This window comes from Acanthisitta chloris, unplaced genomic scaffold (genome assembly GCF_000695815.1).
Source record: "Acanthisitta chloris isolate BGI_N310 unplaced genomic scaffold, ASM69581v1 scaffold11964, whole genome shotgun sequence".
In the NCBI taxonomy this organism is placed as follows: Eukaryota; Metazoa; Chordata; class Aves; order Passeriformes; family Acanthisittidae; genus Acanthisitta; species Acanthisitta chloris.
Window position 1 is genome coordinate 4,226 of NW_008668808.1, and position 22,156 is coordinate 26,381.

Consider the following 22,156-nt stretch of genomic DNA (forward strand, 5'->3'; position numbering starts at 1 on the left):
CACGAGCGAGTGTTTATACCAGAAATATTACAACTATAATAATTACATGTGTACCATGTAATTAGAAATTTTGTTTCAATCATAAATACCATATTTAATGGTTTTATTCCTAAGAATTTAGCTGATCTGAATCTCCTTGAACAGTGCTATGATGCCATTAGCACAGGTGACTCAGATGGACTCAGGCCAGCAAAATTCTCAGGAATAAGTCGATCAGGTACAATGTTCTTATTCAATACAGACCTCACATAAAACAGCAGCTAAAAATAATGATTTTATTATACAATTACATCTTAGTTTAGACAACTAAATCTTATTGCAACTTGATTTTTTGAATAAAAGAGAATGAGATAAAGGTAATGTTCTTTGTAAAGTTCACAGCCTTTGTAAATCTTTAAAACAATCATGAAGCTTTTGTAACTGCAGTGCAAATGGGAGTCACAAAATCTTTCTGCAAAGAACAAATAAGGGAAGACTCTAACACAGCACAAGGCTCCAAACGTATCAATATGGGATCTAAGGCTGCTCAGACTTACAATACTAATTGGGATTTGCCAGAATTTATACCTCAGTCATTATTCAATCTCTGTGCACCTGGACAAGAATAATCACTATAAAATATACAGAATCATAGAATTTTAGGGGTTGGAATTGACCTTACAGATAATCTAGTCCCAAACCCTGCTGCCATAGGCAAGGACACCTCCCCACTAGACCATGTTGCTCAAGGCCTCACCTAGCCTGGCTTTGAAACATAGAGCACCAGTAGCAACAAGTATGGTTATTCTGACTAGGAACTTAAACCTGGTCCTGTTTCTATTTGAGTCAGTTCAAATCTGAAGTATTACTTCAGCTGTAGAAACAAGAACTATGGTGAAACTATACCACACTGTTCAGAGAAAATGAGTTATAAAACTGTGCAAGAACAAGGAGATATCAAGCACTAGGAACCCAGACTTTCTTCAGGCATGGATTGTAGCCCTGTAAATATTATTGTCCTATTACTAGAAAAAGCTCTGCACAGTTACAGTGCAGGATCTTGGGATTTGCCAGAGGTTGCCTTAGTCTGAGGTGATTTCAATTTATTTTGTGATTTCAAGTCCCTAGTCATCACATAACTAACTACCCACAGGGTAGTTATCTGACAGCAAAGATCTAACTAACAAACATTAGCTCCTTATCTTAATCGGACCTGGAGGAGGCAGTTCTGTAACTTTAGTGACTAACAGGTAAAAACACGGGATAAAATGAAAAGGAAAGAAACCAAAACAACCTGTGGCTGGACACACATGAAGACAAATATGAAAACTGACTGCAGTACAAAATGGACAAAAATAACTTCAAGCTGACCCAAGGCATGGATGAAAGCATGGTTTTGGCTAGGCTTCTTTTGAATGGGTTGGGATGGGAGTTTAATTTATTTGTATTTTCCCTGTAGAAGAATTTAGGATGCTGATGAATTGCCAGCTCTTCCCTCACTCCTTTTGTTTTTTTTTATTGTTTTTTTCAGGAAAATATGCACTGTCAGCTTCAGGCCTCTGGCAAATAATGGAAGGGTGACTGTAACAATGAAAAGAAAACTAGGAAGCTTTTGCATAACAATTTTAACAGCAATGTTATTCCCTCTCTTTATTACTTAGATAACTTGGATTAAAGTGTTTCAGTCTTTGTAACTGGACTAAGAATAATTGTTTGGTTTATTTAGTTCAAATGGATAAAATATTACTTGGACTGATAGCAAGTTCTTAGAGAAATACAGGTTGTATGTCCCTCTTACACTCAGAACTCTTCTGTAAGAATATATAACAACCTTTAAAGTTACAACTACTGCAAGAATTTCAAGCAGAGCTTAATTCATGCATATATACATTCATTTCCTTTTCACAGAATTCAGGTTCAAACCACAGCACAATTTATGTTCAGTAGCAGGAATAACTGATGTAGGGAAGGTATGCAGATATACAACACAGAGCAGCACAACTTGTGCTGATTTTTATTGTAAAGTAAAAATAAACCATGATTTGAGTTTCTGGTTTGTTCATTAGTTCTATGTAGCTTGGAATTCTTTCCAGTTTACTGTAAAGCTGACATATATATATTATTAAAATGATTATGGCTAGACAGCAGATAGGAAGTCTGCCTGGAAAATGGGATGAAGTGGAGCCCTTTGGGGCATATGTAATCAATAAGGCTCCCTCAGGGGAAGGAAAGTCACAGAAAGCCAGAAATGCATCAGCTTGAGTCACAAGGGGAACAGGAATTGTCAGCAGGACAGTGATTCTCACCTCACAGACCAAAAAGTCTTCACTCACAAACCCTGATAATTCTGTAGGGCTTTTTGCAACTGAGGAAGCAACAGGAAATTATGGCAGTAGCAAGCAAAATGGAGCAAAAGAGCCAACGTGGACATATCTGAAAGGGCATTTTTTTCCAAGTTAATTTATTTAATCGGTACTCAATAGAGTGTCACTATTTACATTTCTAAATTTATTTATAAGTATGGATATAAATAAAAGATTATGTGGGACATACCAGACAAATTGGATGGAAACTATTAAGCAAAAATGTCCTGCTCCAAAGTTTGAAACAAGTTGGAAAGCAGGGATTGCAATATGGCAGCACAAAAACCCATATATCATTCTGCTAGGGAAAGTATCACCAAGAAACAAAACCCCTGAACTTGATAATATTTAGTTGGCTTACAGCATTTCTTAATCAACTGCACAGGCTAGGTAACTCAAGGAGTATATATTATGAAATTCCTGAAGGCTGCATCCCCTGGAAGGGATTCACACTGGAGCAGTTCTTGTAGAACTGCAGACTGTGGAAAGGGCCCACATTGGAGCAGAGGAGGCCTGAGACAGCAAACGGCATGTTGATGGGCTGCTGGTAGGGCTGAGTTTTCTTTCTCTTTTGTACAGCTACTACATATCAATGTCTTGACCAAGAAACAAAGTTACTGATAAAGTTGCCTAAAAGTACTTTTACTGAGGATATCTCATGAGAAAAAATAGCCACACCAAAGCAAAACACCAAAACACATGTAAACATTATTTTGGTATTTGCAAGAAGATGCATGTGTAGTGTTTTATAACCACACAATTTCATTTTGACATATATGATAAAGGTAATAAAATGACTAATCTATTTATGTAAATCTGTATATTTTCATATGGAATTTGGAAAATTTTTTTTACATATGTAAGGCATATTTGTTAAATACTGTGACTTGTGAGTTTAGAAATCCTTACAGAACATTCATGAATCTTAAAGTCTTAGAGGTCTTCATTTTAAATTTCTAGAGTATTGCTTTGGGGTGAGATAGGGATATTTTTATAACAATACAAGATTGGTATAGTTTTTGTGTTACTGAAATCACTCTGAATCTGTGATAAGGAAGCACAGGTAATTGTGGTCCAAGTAACACCACACATTTTATACTGTAAATATTGTGTTTGTCCAATCAGAATATAAGTCAGTTCTTGTTTTGAATTATTATTATTTGTCCCTACATTTAAAAGTTCAAAAGGAAATCAGTGTAGTTTCTGATGGGATTCTGTAGTCATGTTAACATTTCCTAAATTTAAACAGAAAATACACTTTGAGCAACAGACCATAACATCAAATGCAACTTTTTAAATGTACTGGTGAAATGGTATTCATTCAGTACAGATCTGTAAATATTCACAAAACTGTATTCTTAATTCAAATTTTTATATTAAGTATCCACTTTTGAATATTATTTCAGGAAGAGGAACACTTATAGATCACTATGTTAATTCAAACAATTTTTACCAAGTAACATAACCCTGCAGGCTTTAACATTATGCATCAGCTGCCTATAAGATATATTAAAACATGTTAGACGATCAGCTTGCAGTATGGGAATGATTACCACATGCTATTAATTAATTAACTTTCAAGATAAATGTCACAACTTCATTTGCAGAACCAGGAATTTATTTAAAGACAAAAACCATCTGATTGTTAATATCATTATGCACCATTTAGAAGTTTTAATAACACAGATTGAGTCCATGCATAAATGGGAATTATTTTGACCCTGAACCAAAACTCAGACCTACTGGTCAGTGATACAGTCCTAAGAAATACTCTTTGCTGAGTTTCAGAAGCTGTCAGCAAGGGATGGTGCAAAGACTCTTCTCTTTTCCAATGTACAGACTTTTGCATTATACGTTAGGTGAAGTTGCCTCCTAATTAGCAAGACATACGCTGGTACATAATCATTGTCATGTTAAAGTGTTATAATTTGACTGTGCTTCAAATCTGAGAACTAGTATTAAGAGTTTATGAGTAAATGTACACGGAAAGTGAAACAGTGAAAATGTGATAGGAAGATGAGGATTTTTTAAAAAGCATACTAAGGACATTAATGCATGATTAAGAACTAATTATTACACAGAGTTAGACAGTTTATTAAAGAAAACAAACAGCAGATTGAAAAACAGAATTCAGGCCACTTGCGTTCATCCTGGATTTGCCAAAAGTCTAAAGACTTATTTTCTCCTAATAGAGAAGGGTGCTCAAACTGTCTTTCAGGTCAGGAAAACTGCTGACAGATTTTAATAGTGTAAAACACATTTTGCCAGCCTTGCACTGCTGATTCTGCCATTGATTGTGCTCATTCTCTATGTAGGCAAGATGTAAAAAACACAACATTTCTACGTGTCTGGAGAATATTTTATAGTACATCAATGAATAATGACTCCAGTCTATAAAGTGTGAATGAATCACTTAAAGTATCATCAGGTACAGGATCTCTATTTCATCAGACACGTAACAGCTATTTGGAAGTTATTAAGCCATTAGCAGATAATACAACTGATTACTTAGGCCAGAAGCTCATGAAATGACCTTTTGCACTGTGGAAGAAATGAATGAACATTGAAATCCAAGCTGCACTGGTATTGTAGGAAATGTTGGTCCATAAAAAGTTCCCTGATAATTTCAATCTTCTTTAGTGTAACAGACCTAATATCATCACTGATGACTAAATGAGAAAAGCTTATATTTGAGGGGGAAGAAATGCCATTTCCAAGCCCGTATGGCTTTATTTCAGCCAGTAAATGCAGCACCACAAGCCACAGAAAGTACTCAAAAACACCTTCTTGGTGCATAGATAATACAGAAGCAAAGAGAATCAATGGGAGACATTTTTATAAATTTTAAATATTAATTATGTAGAAATAGGATTATTCATTTACAGAATGGATAAAAAATTTGTACTTAATTTAAGGTATCACATTAAACAACTGACTATTCATAAGTTCCTAAATATATGTCTTTTCCTAGGATGTTTAATCTTTTAGTACAGACGAAGCATTAAATTTTATATCTTCTTGCCTTTTTGTCTTTAAATAATCAACAACTTTGTCTCAGCTGATTTAATTCTTTTCCAGAGGCAAGTTTTACTGAAAGGAAAAATTTACAGAAATCAGAGAATTACGAGTTGGTGTAATACCAATACAGGCATCCATACGACATGCATACATCTATATCTGTGTGCATGTAAAGCCATTTGGGTCTGAGTAACAGAGCATTTAATTTCTATCCTACAAGAGGAAAAAATGTGAAGGGCCCTCTTGCTGTGGGGCTGAGATTTAATATTGAGTTGTCAATATAACCACCAACCAAGTATGCAGATTTCCATGAATCAGATGGATCCATGGATCAGACTCTCCAGCTTCTGAGAATCTACTAGTCATTGTTCATATCTGCTCCATTATTTGCATATGTCACAGGGTATAAATCACAGAGTATATTCCCAACTGCACGAATTGCCTAACATTTAACCCTGTTGTTTTCTACTGACTCTCCAGTCCATTAATTTATCTTCTCCTTCCAGTCACAATATTCTTCTTAACTTCATAGTCTTAACATGTGAAGCCCACCAAGTTTCATACTGGGATTAAAAACAAAATAAAATCTGCTTTAAGGCCTGATTGAATTGTTTGCAGAGTGTCTCAATTGCATAAGAAAACATGATTGCAGCTGGCTACATAAATTGTTCTGGCCTGCAGGCCTGTGCTAATATTGCAACAACAAAAATGTCCTATGATATTGTAAGTAGAAGCTGTTCACATAATATGTAGGTGAAACAGGTTATAAAAATTTTCTCCAATAGGCAAAGAGACTTGCCTCTTACATTTTTTCCAACTATTCAAAGGAGAAACATTCCTGAATTTTTTTTACAAATATCAGGATTTTCATAGCTGAGAAAAAGACAGATATCTCCTGAAATCAATTAAAATACCCTAAATACATGTATGTTTCTTGTGATTCTTTTCAAATAAAGACCCAGTCCTTGATGAGCAAGAACTTAACAGCACTCTCATTACTATCTCAAAAGAAGAAACACATTTCATTGACACTGCAACTCTACTTCTTTTTGTGCAGTGAGAAACAGCATAAAGGAGTAAAAAACCCAAAACAACCCAGATTATTAACATTTGTAATGGCTGAAGTGCAGTTAACAGCCTTGGGAAAAAAACAGAGCTGACCAATCAGAGAAAAAGACAAACTCCAAATTTTGTATCTTTGCTTGACCATGAAAACTATGAAAAACTCTACAGGCACCAAATAGTTATGATTTTCATGCCAATATAAACTGAATTAAGACTTGGAAAATAACTGAATTATTGGTCTGAGCTCTGCAATATTTAGAAATAATGCCACAGGAAATTTCACTGGAAGACCCAGGTTATTATTGTGACACTAGGAAGCTGGACTCAAGCTGTCTCTGTAGTCCTCATTATAAAATTTCTATCTTAAATCCAATACCCAAGTTGCAACTGGGACCCCTCTGTACTGACGTCTTTCATTCATTTTCTGTGTTTAGATCATAAATTCTTCAGGGTATGCAGCATATGTCTCTTTGGACAGATGCTGCATGCCATACAGCCACTGTCTTATATCAAGCCCCATCTGTTATTGCAATTTGTATTCCAAAACATGGCTTGAAGTGGTAATCACAAACTACATTGACCAGCTTTCATATTTCTGCTAGAATTAGATACTATGAAAGTAGAGCATTAAACTCTGCCTTTACAGTTCTGCAGTATTCACAGGAATCAGTGACATTTTTGTATCAGCGATCAGGATATGCTCTCCTTCAGGGATGTGTGTAGCTATGTATGTGCATGTCCAAAACCCATTTATAAGTGATTATGCTAAATCAAATCCAATCACTATCTTTCCCTCTGTTCTAAAAAAAGCAGCTCTTCTCCTACCTCCTCTTTTTCCTGGGAAAAGGGCCAGGCCTGCTGGATGCACAGTGGTCTCTGGGAATGTGCCATTTCAAATCACAGCTGAAAGGGGCACAGCCAGGTTGGCATGTTAGTGCAAGGACATGTAATGCTGGGGAGTTGAGGAGTAGAAGAGCAGAGGCAGAGGACATGCACCAACCAGGGTTTCGGCTTGGCACCACAGCACTAGATGAAGCTCTGTTCTTGGACTAAACCCCTACTTCCATTTTCACACATTTAAGAGTGAGCCAAACACCTATGTGTGAGCCATCACACATAACTGTTCATTTACTCAGGCTTACCCACTCTCATGTATTTATGGATTAAAAAGCCATAGAAGCATTACACAGGTCAGCTAATGTGACCTCCTGGAAAACTTTTCATTTAACTTTCAGAGGAGGTCAGAGGAAAGGGAAAGACCCCTTTACTTCAAATTCTCAAGAAAAGAGGGACCACACAGTGTGTGGTAGATTTTTCCAAAGGCTAACTGATAAAAGGAGAGAGGAAAAGGCTTCTTTGCTTCTGGTTTGAACTCACTTGGCGTCAACTTTCAAATACACACTTCTGATGTACTGAAAATCCTTTATCAAAGCTGTATTTTCCAAAGAGATAATTATAGAGCTCTTACTCATTAATATTATCCTCAAGCCCAGCTGGGTTACTTCTTTGATCTATGACTTTGGTGCATATTTTCCATTCTTTTTGGACATAATAATTTCAAAATTCAGGAAAGCCTATGTCCTGATTTTAAAAGCTATCATTGGAAAGAAAACATTTTGAATCCATGCAGGCTAAGAATCATCTCACATTCAGCCTTATTCCGTACCCACATGAGGTATGCTTGCATTTTAGCAAAACAAGAATAACATGATTGAGGAACTACATACTAAAATTAATAACAGTATAATTAAAATATAAAAACAGCACTTTCTGTGTTTTTTAGTCATCATTATGCTAATCTTATAGCTTGAGAGGTTCCTCCATCTTCTATGGAAAAAATTAATCCCCTAAAGATAACTTTAATTCAGCAGAAATGTTGAATAAGGTGCAGTCTACATCAAGAAATGTTTTAAAATCAGTAAAAAATTCAAAAGATGAATGCATTGAATGTAGATGATAATTTTTATGTTTATGCATAATGTATTATGTCTCATAATTGGATATAACTCCAAAAGTTATCACACATAAGTAATAATTTCAATTGAAGACTATATTCTATGTTACTTTCTCCCATTTTCACAATTCACCTTTTCCTATACATTGCTGCATGATTCAACAATTATTCAATAATTTAATCACTGCCAGTTTTGTTCCCTGTTCACCTAATTCTGTAGAAAGCGCAAGCGAAGGCTTTGGCACCCTAGAGCTGGAGGACCATAGGGCAAACATAGTAGAATATTTTATAGCTCAGAAACATACAGAGTATTTCAGAACATTTATTCAAGATTCAACTAAAATTCTCCCATGAGCAATACACTGAGTTCTTTTATTGGCAAGAACAAAGGAAACCACATAACTGCACTTATTCTCATTTTTTTTATCTTCCACATAGAGTATGTCAGCACACTAGCAGGAAATGAATTTAGATTTTCATTATTAGTATTATTGAGTTGAACCTCAGTTCAGAGAATACTCCAGCAACATGTCTAGACAGTTTAACCACCTGTAGGTGGAATTCAGAATGAAATAATGTTCTGCATAAACACTGGAAAACTTTGAGATTCAACTGCACCCATATTTTTTAGCCTATTTCTGTGATTTGTTCTCACTTTCAATTTCTGATATAACTAAGTTATTTTAGGAACATTTCAAACATAAATGAGAGGATAAATTTGTAACCTCTGAATCAAGTGTAGTCTCTGAGGGCCAGAAAGATAACCTTTAACTTGAAATTTATAAGGGTGAGAGAAACCATTTTGTTTTAATGCAAAACTATTACAGTAAAAATACTGTATAAATACTGCTATGTTGCTCCAAAACAGAAATCGTAGGGCAGGAAAATGATAGACAGTCTCATGTAAACTATCTCAATTCCAGGAAAGATTGAGTCAGAGACTAGAACAGATGTTCTCCTTCAGAACACATAATAAAAGTACATAATTCTTTAATATACTGCAATTCCCTATAAACTGAGTGACTTACTATGTATCTACTTCCCTCAGTGGCATGATGGCTGTATAGGTTTTAAACTAACTTTTTTTAAGCAACAGCTATGAATATGCAAACATCTGCAAGTTACTATATTTTGCTATTTGAATATCTGGAGTAAAAATTCTGAATTAACTAGCCAGAAAGATGGTATCTCTTACTTTAACCAGTTCAGAGAAATTCTGTAGCTTATTCCAGGAAACTAAGAAGAAAATAATTATTCAAATACTGAAATGTAACTACTTCAAAAAGGGAAAAAGCAAAAAGCAACTCTGTAGAAACAGCTTGTTTTATATATGGTTAGGAATACCATTACACCATTCCCTTTTACTTTCACCATTTCATCTAATTACAGCTCCTGTTCTCAAAGTAACTCAGTTTCTTCATTGTCACACTGCAATCTTTCTCTACTCAACTTACTTTTGAAATAAAACAGGAAAATGGGGAAATAAAATGAGGAAACAGGCTCAGTTTGTCCTCTGTGCAAGAAAAAAATTATAGAAAAGAGAAAAATAGGAAGAAAAAAAATCAGAAGTGGGAAATAAAGAACTCCAAAGTATTCAGAATTTTTTTACTTAAGATATCTATAAGCTCCACTGCATTTTGAGGATTACTGGACAGAGTCCAAATATACTGAAGAAGGGCTATGGGTCGCCATTATGATCAATGAAATTGAAACAATTAGAAAGGATTATGTATGAAAATTTAAGCCTGCAGAGATGAATTATCTTTCAGCACTTCATTTGCCCTCCTTTTTAATTTTTTTTTTAATTTAAAATTTAGAATATCCATGTCTCTCTTACTACGTTGGAAAATAGCAATTCCTTCCAGTTCCAGAGGAATATAAAATTATCTATCTCTGAATTAATTTTCTGCTTACAAAAAGAAGATTAGCCAGACGACACACATTTAGATATTTTATACATTAAAGGCTGATTTACCTTGTCACCGTCAGTGAAAGTCATTCCATCAATGGCCCTTTTCCAAGTAATCTCTGGGATAGGTTCTCCTTCTGCTTCACAAATGAGGGTGGCTTTCCCATTCTCAAACACGGTTTCATTTTTAAGTTGTATTATTTGAGGCTGCACTGTTAAAAATACAAATTGCATTACTGACCCTGCACGAAGAATGTCATATCAAAATCTATCTTTAAAACACCTTTTTTTTTTCTGTTAAAGCACATTTTTTGAAATCTTTTTTTAATTAGGATTCAGTTAAGATTTAATGCTGCCATCTATAAAAGCAATCAACTTTTCTGACTTCAAGTTGTACAACATTTTATGTATGCCTCATGACTAGAACACCCCCAGGGCTGGCAGATCCCTTGCTGGGGGAGTGTGGGATTCATCCTGGCTGGCAAGACCACTGCTTTGGTGGCTGCATTTTCTGCTTTTTTTCCTAGCTTGCTGTTCCTTAGGGACCAGTCAATCCTTGCTACTCTCTAGTACTTCAAGAACGAAGCGAAGGTTCAATGATTCCATGATGCTTCTGCCTCCAGGTAAGAAAAACTTCATGCACCAGTGCAGGCAGGATGCTGACTGGCTGGAAAGAAGCTCTGCAGAGTATGCCCAGGGGTCCTGGTGGTCAAGAAGTTGAGAATGAACCAGCAATTCACCCTTGGTAGAGAAAGCTACAAGGGTCTTAGACATGTGTATAAATACCTGACAGAGGAAAACAGAGATGGAGACAGAACCTTCTCAGTGATGCCCAGTGACAGGACAAGAGGCAACGGGCACAAATTGAAACACAGAAAGAGGAAAAGCCTGAGAATAAAGAGAGGAACAAGCACCCAGGAGACTGTGGAATCTCCACCCTTGAAGATATTCAAAACCCAGCTAGACATGGTCTGGAGACACCCACTCTGGCTCTCTCTGGCCTAGATGGTCTCCATCTCCAAAGAAACCCTAGGCATTCTTTGATTCTGTCATGACCAATGTTTGTTTTCAAATGCAAATCATTCAGGAAAAAAAATAAATAAATTAGAAATTACTACTATTTTTGGACTTTGATCTTTAGCAATGCTTAACTGCCTTACATATATTACAGAATTCAGCAAAATCCCCCAATAACAAACATATTACACTAATACTAACACTATTAAGAACTGAATAGTCCTCTGACACAAAGCTGTTCATCTTTATTTACCAAGTAAACTAATGGTAAAATACAGTTTAAAAATCCCAGATATTGTTTGCATTCTTCAAATCATTTGATTTTATAGCCTCAAGTACACAGAAAGTGCAGCTCAGCTCTCATCTGTACTGTACCTTGCCAGGTTATTTACATATGCAACACAATTTCTGGTTACATGCGAACACTTTTACTTCAAGGACTTACCTGTACAATATTGCACAAGAACTCTGTTGGAGAACTCTGCATAGAATATTCATAGAATCAACCAGGTTGGAAGAGACCTCAAAGATCAAGTCCAACCCTACTGTCGTTACTAGACCATGGCACTATGTGCCACATCCAGTCTCATCTTGAAAACCTCCCCGAGCAGCCCATTCCAATGCCTGATAACGCTCTTCATTAAAAAAATCTCTTCCTAATATCCAACCTAAACCTCCCCTGGCAGAGCTTGAATCTGTGTCCTTGTCCTACTGCCGGTTGCCTGGAAGAAGAGAACAACCCCCATTCAGGTATCCTCATTAAAATTTATTGGTCCTATATACTAATTCATATGTAACCATTACTAAGTTTCTCTGAACTAATTCACTTTATACATGGAATGAGACACCCCTTGGAAAGCCTAACGTAATCATGCAATAAGAATATGATTCCATATGTTTACACTTAAAAGCAGTGAATTGAGTTGCCTTGAGTGAATTAAATTTTGGCAGCTCTTAACATTGTCTTCATCAATTTTAAGAGCATTTGTTGAAAACAATGTAGTTTCTTTGTAGTTTTTCTGAGATTTGCTTTTGACTACTATAGTGTACTCCATATGAAACAAAATAAAATGTTTTCCAATAGGGACACTAAACTATTTGCTATGCAGAAGAGCAATATAGGCTCATGTCAATGGATCAAAAGCTGAAAGATAATAATTCAGTTTGGAATGGACTCCAGGAGGTCTTCTTGACCAAGCTTCTCATCAATACAGGGTCAAGAGACCCTGTTCAGATCAGATTGCTCAGGGATATATTGTGCACTATCTTCAAAAACACTCAGAACAGAGACTGCAGACTTTCTCAGCAGCCTTTGGCAGCACCTCACCATCTTCACAGCGAAAAATGTTTTCCTTTTGTCTGGTCTCCTGTTTCATTTTTAGAACACTATTTCATTTATGACTGTTGTCTCACAGATGCTACATTCAGCATCACCAAGAAAAATAATAAAATCAGGTTCAAACTTGCTATCTCTCTTTTCTCCATTTCCACCACATCATTATTGGTCTCACTTCTCATTCCTTACATCCATAATCCTTCTGTTGTTTGTCTATTGTCTGTTCACACTTGACTACTGCAAATAAACTATTATGTGTTTATTGCATAAACATGAAAAACAAGTAGTATTTTACCTAAGAAAGCACTGAACCAATAACTGGTTTCATTAATATATGATCTATGGTGAGTGACATCATAAGCATAAATAAAACACCCTGACTGATCAGGGGTTTTTGAAACGTCAACTGGATCTCTGTTTATTGCATGCAGTAGAAGGCAGTAAACAAATCATTACAGGAGTTTATCAATTTAGCTGAGAAAATATAAAACCTTCCTCTGTGGTACAAGGGTTGTCAGTGGAAACAACTAAAAAATAAAAAAGAATTTAAGATAAAAGATAATTATGTTAAACTTCAAAATAACTTCAATTATTACCCTCACTTTCAGGAGTATTCAAATGCCTATGAAATATTTTACTTTGGCACTCAGGTAGTCTGTTTCTTTAGCCATATATAACCTGTTCTATCCTTTCATTCCTTTGATATATCATCATCCCTGGAAACAAGGAAAGAGCTATGGCAGATACACGACTTATTAAAAGCAGAAAGGCATCACAGTATTTTATGTCAGAAATTTTCAAAATTTATAATTGCATTACTTCCATCAGAACAAGAAGATTTCCCCATCTGGACAACATGACAAGCAATATCATCACTCAAGATGGGGCATGTTCCAAAACATATAAATAATTCTCTTGAATTTTTAACCACAGATATATATTTCTTTAAGGCCTTCTTCAAGTGGGTTGCTACAAGACAAAAAGTTTTAGCTTGACATTTCAGACAGAGCAGCTGACATTTGAGGGAATAAGCACTGATTAATCATCAAATATATCTAGCTGACAGTTATTACTTGGAAGAAGAAGAGAGCTCATATGGGGTATATCATTTAATTGCTTCATTTTTGTAGGTCACAAGTCATAACTTGCTATTGACTAGAAGTTTTTATGCTGTTTGAATACTTTTCAATGACATTTTGGGCATTGAAAAATATTGAAATACATTTCTGTACATGTAAATAATATTTATTTGAAAACGTCAAGACTAGTACCGACTGAAATACTTAAACAGCTGTTTTGCCCACCCTCCTGCTTCCAATTTTGCAAGTGTTCTTTCTAAGTTGACAAGGTCACTCTCAAACTAAATTGGTATTTGCTTGTTGTACTCTAGCAAGTATGAAACAAATGAAAATACAGACTCTTTGAATGCAAATTCAAGAAGCCTCCAGGTCTTTGTTGGTTTCTTCAGTCAAAAATATTGAAATATTTTTGTTGTGATATACTTTTAGAATTTGTAAACTAAATGACCTGGCTGAAATGAAAGAATGACTGAATATAGAATGAAGTTCTACTTAAACTTCATTAAAATTATTTTATTTGGAAGGTAAGGAACTTATTACTAAACATGCATTTTTAAAATATTAACAGAGTGATACTGACAAATAAAGAAATAACATATACTGGTAGGAAAGTTTGGTCTCTGAGCTATGAAGGTTGGTATTAAGTTCTCTAATACTTCCTCAATAAACAAGTTTCTTTTAGATTCCTCCCTTAGTCTCCTATGGATTTGTCTCATTGCTGTGTACCTACAGTCTCCCCAAAAAGCTTATGAAGAACATGGATAGCAATCTGAGGTGTTACATTTGTTATTGGTTGCTTATAACCAATGTCCTGGAAAAGGTATACAATTAATTGAATTCACTGGTTTCTCTACCCATATCTTTGACAAAAGAGCTTCATTATACTTTGGAATCAACACATATATATAAAGCCTGAGATAGTCCTTATTATATCTCATTAAAAGAAGTGCTTTAAGCAGCTTATTATTGATATGAACATGGATTTACTGGTGAGAGGCTTACTAAATATCTGTATTGCTGCCTGATAGGATCTCCTGATTAATATATCACAGGAGGAATCATACTTTTATGCTATCTTACTGCACAGCCACATTAGAATCAGGTAGCCAAACCACAACCCTGTCCTCCTGGAAACTGCTAGTAGAATTTGAATTTAGTAAACAAGATAGAGCCCAACATGGAAATACCTAAAGAAGAGATTCCTGAAACTTGATTCCTGACATAATAAGTATTCACACACATACCAGTATGAAATGTTGACTTGATTTAGTGCATGATGAACCGAGTCTTTCTCTTCAGATCATATTATTGAAACATGTTACAATGCTATTACTGCTTCACACTCAGAGGGATTTAAGGCTTGTCTTCTGAGAGAACTATCATCACTGCCTTTGTAGATGGGATAATTTTGATTTTAAAAAGTAGTGCTGTTCCAAACAGGTGAGGAAGTAAGGGAGGAAGAAGGAATGCAGAAAATGTGTGAACTTTTTACATCTTTAACTGATGACTTGTACTTTGCGAAACTGCAGTTGGTATGCTTCATTATATCTGGGATGAGCAGGCACAGATAGTTCCATACAAAGATCCATGGGATTCTCTTTCTAGAGATATAAATGATTTCAAATGAAGAGTTTCCATATACGTATTGAATAGCATCTCAAGTAAAAACCAAATGAAACCCAAAACTAAATACAAAGAGGATATCAAAACACCTATTAATCTACTTACTAAGCTGAAAAGTAATTAGATATGGTCCAGGCATTATAAATATAAAAGAAATGCAGTCATTAAGGCTGAAAATAAGGGAAAATTTGAAAACCTCTCATCCCAGTCTCGCAGACACAATGCAGCCTCTCAGTTCAAAGATGCATAGCCCTTTAGGGCTGAAATTAACCTAAACACTGTGTTTTTTAACATTTAATATTTTTAACATTTAACACCTCTAAGAATGATAAGACAGGAGAGGTCCATTACATTTCCTTCTATCTGGCTGACCAGAGATAATATATTAATAGCAGCATATAATTTCTCAATAATCAGCAGAAGTAATATTGAATACTGCTGCAAAACCTTTTCCCCTATACAAGAGTCAGATTATACATAAAAGGCATATAGAAAATAAAAATAGTATGTGCTTAAACTGTACAATCATTATAAAGGTCCTTTTGTAAAGCATTTTGAGGTATTTTTCCCTCATTCGACTTTCATGAAGTAGACTGTCAGAACCTACCGAAATACCAATAAAATATTTTTGCAATAAAATATTACTCAGATTACCCTCTCATTGATTATGTAGGTAAAACACCTACAACCTATAGAACTTGAACTTAATTTATACTAGAGCTCTTTCCAAATTTTTTATAAATTCCGACTAAAGAAAAATACATTTTCTCTTTCAAAAAAAAAGAAAATAATAGAGCTGTCTCTTTTTATGGCCTCTGTAGAGAAGAGAGAAAACTTGTTGAAAACCTCAACTCTTTAAGTATCATTGAATTGCATAACCAAGCATTTGAGTGATAAAGGGGTGGAAATAAATGACTAAAGAAGAAACAAAATGAGGATATAAAACTACCTTCAGAATATAATACCATTCTTAAGAATAGGTCTTTAATTAAAGCTAATTTTGTTTCCTTCAATCTGATTAGATCTTTCATTCTGAGGTAAATGAAAACTACTGCCATCACTCTGGAGAAGGAATGATGAAGAAATGTTTTGGTCTGAGAAAGTAAGAAGATTTTAGAGAGGCTTTAAGGTATTGAATTTTGTTGACTGCTCTCAAATCAACTGCTTGTTATTGTTATTTTTGGAAATTTTTGATGGGTTGCCGATAGCTGTAAAAATGTGGCATTTCATACTGAAAATGTTAATTTACATATACCTAACACATATTTATATAAATATAAAAAATAAAAAAAGGGTTAGGGTTAGGGTTAACTACTAACTAGTTATGGCTAACTACTACACAAAACAAATCAAAGAAAACAATAAAACAATAGTATAGGTGAAAGGGATAGCTACCAAGCAGAGACAAACACAAAACCCATTTTTAAAGAATTCAAGGGAGAACACTTAGTTTTAAGCAAATTAATTTGAATCAAAAACATTAGCACAAGTTGTAAACATTAATGTGGATGAGATCAATTAGGTAGTAATGGATAATGATACGGAGTGAACGATAGCAGATAACAGGGTGAAAGACAGATCACCAAATCACAGCAGTAAGAAAGACCATGAGGGAAATGGGACTTTATTTTCTCTGACTTTTTAGATAGAGCAGATTAAAAAAGCACTTATAAAGACGAAGAACTGGGGAGAGCAGGGTGTCTACCTATAGGTGTCTATAAGTGTGTTAGTGTTGCAGAAAAACTGTCAGAGCAAGAATTTGGTATGAGAACAAAACAGCTTTTTTTTAGCACTGATACTGAAAAGAAAAAATAAAGTTGAACAGAAGAATTTAGGTCACACATAGTAACTTGACATAGGCAGCTGTTACATGGCACTAAGATGGGCATATCCATTCACAAGTGCAGAATACCAGAAATTTTAAATGCTGAATGCTATAATGTAACCATTCTTTTTATTGCATTATGGTAACATTAGAGTTATTATGAGTTTCAACTCTGCCAGAGCCCTGTTGTAGTAAAAACAGTAGTCATTAATCCAAGGAGTTTGCATGGCAAATTAAAGATAGCAGGTATGTGAGATAAGTAAGCTAATGAAGTGGGAAAGAAAAATGTAATTGAATAGGTCATTTTAACACAAACTAGCTGTGTTTGTGCATACTGTTTAGCTATAATAACCAGTCATCTGCCTTGCCATTTTCAGACTGCAGGTTTTTTTAACACATTTGAAGGGAAGAAAACTGTAATAAGTTGGTGGCTGTACATATGACTAGGAATTTAACATATGTGAAAGAGATAAAAGAAAAAGCAAAGTTCTTTGTAGGAGAAATTACGGCTCTGTTCCACATTTTCACAGTTAGAGATGAACTTTTTAGAGGTGATATTAGACTAAAATTACACCAGGCTTGAGAAATTACAAATAAGCTAAGAGACTTAATTGATGATACTCTCCTCTAAGGCGCCCTGCTGTCAGCTGAGATAGAGTAAATTTTTTTCTAGTAGCTAGTGCTGTGTTTTGGATTTAGGCACAATGGATTCAGAATAACAGTGGTAACACATTGATGGTTTAGTTGTTGCTGAGCAGTATTTACAGTAGGATCAAAGACTTTTCAGCTTCTCACCCCACCAGTGATGAGACGGGGAAAAAAAAATCAGGGGTCGCTGCTTGATGTTCCACAAAAACCTGGGAGGAGATACAGCCGGGACAGGTGACCCCAAGTGATCAAAGGAATATTTCATACCATATGGTGTCATGGTCAGTATATAAACCAAGGGGAAAGCTAGCCAGGGCCACTGCTCTGGAACTGGCTGGGCATTGGTTGGTGGGTTGTGGGCAGTTGTACATCACTTAGTTTGTATATTTTAATTCTGTTGTTGTTATTATTGTTGTTGTTTTAATAATAATTATTATTCCTTTTCTGTCCTATTAAACAGTTTTTATCTCAACCCACAAATCTTCCTTTTTCCCCCCTTTTTTCTCCATGATCCCTCTGCAGGCAGGGAAGAGTAAGTGAGCTGCTTGTGTGATGCATAACTGCCTGCTGGGTTAAACCATGACATGAAGTCAAACTCACAGTATACAGATTATTATACTCTAATTAAATGTATTTGATAGTAAAGAACACAGGCAAAGTATCTAATATACATAGCAATGCTGTGCCCTAAGTTAGCTAAAACCCTTCAGGAAAGAGATGTGGGAGATGTTTCAGAGAGTTCTGTGAAAACACTAGTTTGGTAGTTGGGGAGAGCCAGAAGCAAACAAAATGTCAGAGAAGGCACCGAGATCAAAGCAGAAGCAACTCTGTGCTGCTGAACAGGCAGGCTCCCCCCACAATGCAAATCCTGTGTGCCATTCTTGTCTTGCCATTTCACAAACAGGAAATTATAAATGGAAAGGTACAGGAATTCATAGTTCAGAGATTCGTAATTGTTTCTACAGAAGGAGAAACTCAGTGGACTGAAAAGCCATAGCTTAGAAAATAAATGAACTAGTGAGAGAAAACTACATTTGATCCAAAGAACATCAGGAATTATCCTTCACTTTTTATATTAAAATTATAATTATCAGCCAAAAAATGAATAGACTCCAAACTTACACATAAGAAATAATTTTTCATTCACAAAAGAAATGATATAAGGAATTGAAGACTTTAAGATGTCATGTAAACAATATGGATGTGTAAGCTCAAAAATTGATTTAAACCAACTCACAGTATCTATTAAAACATTTGGCTTTAGCTTTCCAGTGAGTCCCAGAATAGTGGCTGCTAAAAGATGAAAGAATGCATACAGAAGATACTCACTGTTAGTCTGATGTCTCCTTTTCCTTATCCCTTGCATTAAAAAGTTTCCTTGCTCTAGGCAAAAACTAAGTAAATTTCAGCCATACTTAAAATTACTTAAATAACACATACAGTTATTTCTCTCCAAAATTTCCCTAAATTCATATCAAAAGTAGCAAGTAATTTCTATTCTTTCAATTATTTTGATTAGTTAGTTAGTTTGGAAATACAAATGAGTGAAATATTTTGGTGTTCCACAAAAATCTTCAAGATGCTGTACTTCTTGAGGCCGGGATGAAATGTAAGATTTTAGTTCATCTTCCCTTGGCAAAGTCATTGAGAATAACTTACAAGTACCTCAGGACAACAAAGCAACTCAATTGCCTAGACAACTGACCTGAGGAACAGAGCTCTGGAGACAGCACAGCGTGAAGGGCTAGGAAGAGTTCCTCAAACAGGAAAGACAGTGGGACACACAAACACAGCCCGATTATGTTCACTGACACTGTGGCTTCAGCCTCAGGCTCACAGATCCCAAATGACAGCATTATCCAACCAAACAGCTAAGTTCTTCCAGTGCAAGTTATCCTATTACCCTCTCCTGTTAGAGCCCTGTGCTGGTTTGAGCTGGAGTAGAGTTAACTTTCTTCATAGAGGCTAGTATGAGGCTGTGTTTGGGTTTTGTGCAGAACACAGAGTTGATAATGCAGAGATGTTTTTGTTATTGCTGAGCAGAGCTTAGACAGAGTCAAGGCCTTTGCTGCTTTCTGTACTGCCACACTGGCAAGGAAGTTGGGGATGCATGGGAGATTGGGAGGAGACACAGCTGGGACAGGTGACCCAAACTGACCAAAGGGATATTCCATACCATATGACATCATGCTCAGTATATAAGGTGGAAGGAAGAAGGAGGAAGGGGGGACATCTGGAGTGATGGCGTCTGTCTTCCCAAGGAACCGTTACGCGTGATGGGCTCTGCTCTCCTGGAGATGGCTAAACACCTCCTGTCTTTGGGAAGCAGTGAATTAATTCCTTGTTTTGCTTTGCTTGTGTGTGCCGCTTTTGCTTTCTCTATTAAACTGTCTTTATCTCAACCCATGAGTTTTTGTAGCTTTTACCCTTCTAATTTGCTCCCCCATCCCGTTGGTGGGGGAGTGAGTGAGAGGCTGTGTGGTTCTTGGCTGCTGCTGGGGTTAAACCATGACAAGCCCCTTCACTTTGTATTAGTTTTAACTGGGAGTTAATATTTAACATTTACTTTTTAATATAATGTTTCATTTTTAATTTTCTTTTTATTTTTAAATCAAGTAAGTTAATTTCCCATCGTCCAAAGTACAGCCTTTAACTGTTCAAATGACAATGGTCTTTTACTCTTCTACAAGCTATGATTAATATAAAAAACTCCAACATATTATTTTTTTCGTAGATTTTTCCTACCATGTAAAGGAGAGAATCATTAACACAGATCAGGTGATGGAGCACAGAAAGAGAAGTAAGAGTTTTGATGTTATTACTTTTGTCCTTTGAAATTCAGATCATTCACTTATAAAATAAAAGTCAAGAAAGCAAAACAATCAGCAACATTTCTGCATGGTGTTTTCTTATTAAAAAATCTCACTGCTCAGAAGTCCAAATAACCTGGTTTTCCACTTTTCATAACATAATTTCCCCATCTTTTTCTTCTTGAATTTGTTTCAAGCAGCCAGCTTCTGAAGGAAAACCTGAGTGAATTAACAATTTAACACTCCATTGTACTGTATCTGAAGAGCAGAAAAGCAAATGCTAAAGATAGCCTTTTCAAGATTAAATTCAGGTGTAAAGGTTAAAGTAGCCAACAGGGAAAAAAAAAGCTGTAAAATTATACAGAGTGGTTTGCTGCATCAGTAGGCACCTTGCAGGAATACTGTTCCACTGAAAATTGTGAATTATCACCTCACCATTTATCACCTCATGCTTAGATTTTAAAAGGAAGAATAGAACAGACTACGCAGTACTTACCAAAAACTTGAAGGATGGTCTGTTTTCTGTCATTTCCTGCTTTGTTGTTAGCATTACAGATATAAGGACCTGCATCGATATTTTTAATATCTCTTATTGTTAATTCCATATTTCTACCTCTCAGCACATATTTTTCATTTTCTTCAATAAGTTTACCATTCCTAAAAAAAAGAATGATGTATAAATTGACCAGTACTTTCCAAACTCTGAAACAATATGCAATATGCTGAAAATACTTGAGGGAAGAGACTGCTATTATGTTTACTCTCAAAAACACATTAACTCATGTGGCATAAATTGGCAGCATGTAAAGTTAGCATGACAAAAATTGCTATTCAGGATCACAGTGTTTTATCACAAGACTGCACATTCTAGACACAAGCAAAGCATTCTGAACTGCATCTTGATGTTCAAGACCCCAGCTGCACAATTCTGTTGTCAGGTTATAAAACATATATGCATTAAAAGTATAACAATATTTTTATTCTTAAATGTTCCGTTTTGACTTAATGTTAGAAAAATAGTTGTGAACAGAACTCTAACATATGGCTTACACTCAAGGAAGAAATTGGTTAGACAAATACATACTTGCATGTGAGGAACATTTAAAGTCCTGTTTTCTAAGTATAACTGCTGCACTTCATAGCAGTAACAAAATGGAACAACTTATACAAAATTTAAATTACGTGCACGTAGAGTCTATTGGCACATCAAGAACCCTTCCCAATTATTTCCTCGAAGTTGTTGTTGGCTAGCCACAACTTTGTAAGCAGGCATGTCTCCAGATGTTAGAATGAGTTCTGACCAGATGGTACACAAATAATAAAACCTGTGAACAATTCTGAGAGTAAATCAAGGCTTGACTAGTTCACTTGAGCACCGTCACATACACACAACTTTTCTTTCAGCAGTATTATCTTAATATTTTTAAAATTCTTCTGTTTCTGCCTAGTTTGTTGAAGGCTTCTTTTGATCTTATTTCTGCTGAATCAGCTTCTCATAACCACCTACATAAAAATTGCTTGATAAGTATT

General features: G+C 35.5%; 1 protein-coding gene across 1 annotated transcript in view; it reads right to left on the bottom strand.

Annotated features, from left to right (window-relative positions):
- Nucleotides 1-10,354: 10,354 nt before the first annotated feature.
- LOC103800696 (neural cell adhesion molecule 2-like) overlaps nucleotides 10,355-22,156 on the bottom strand; it is a gene marked incomplete at both ends in the record, with an annotated part of 27,121 nt that continues 15,319 nt past the window's right edge. The window contains 2 exons of the mRNA XM_009073080.1: nucleotides 10,355-10,500; nucleotides 21,123-21,283. Coding sequence (XP_009071328.1) covers nucleotides 10,355-10,500; nucleotides 21,123-21,283 — 307 coding nt within the window. The remainder of the gene's footprint in view (nucleotides 10,501-21,122; nucleotides 21,284-22,156) is intronic.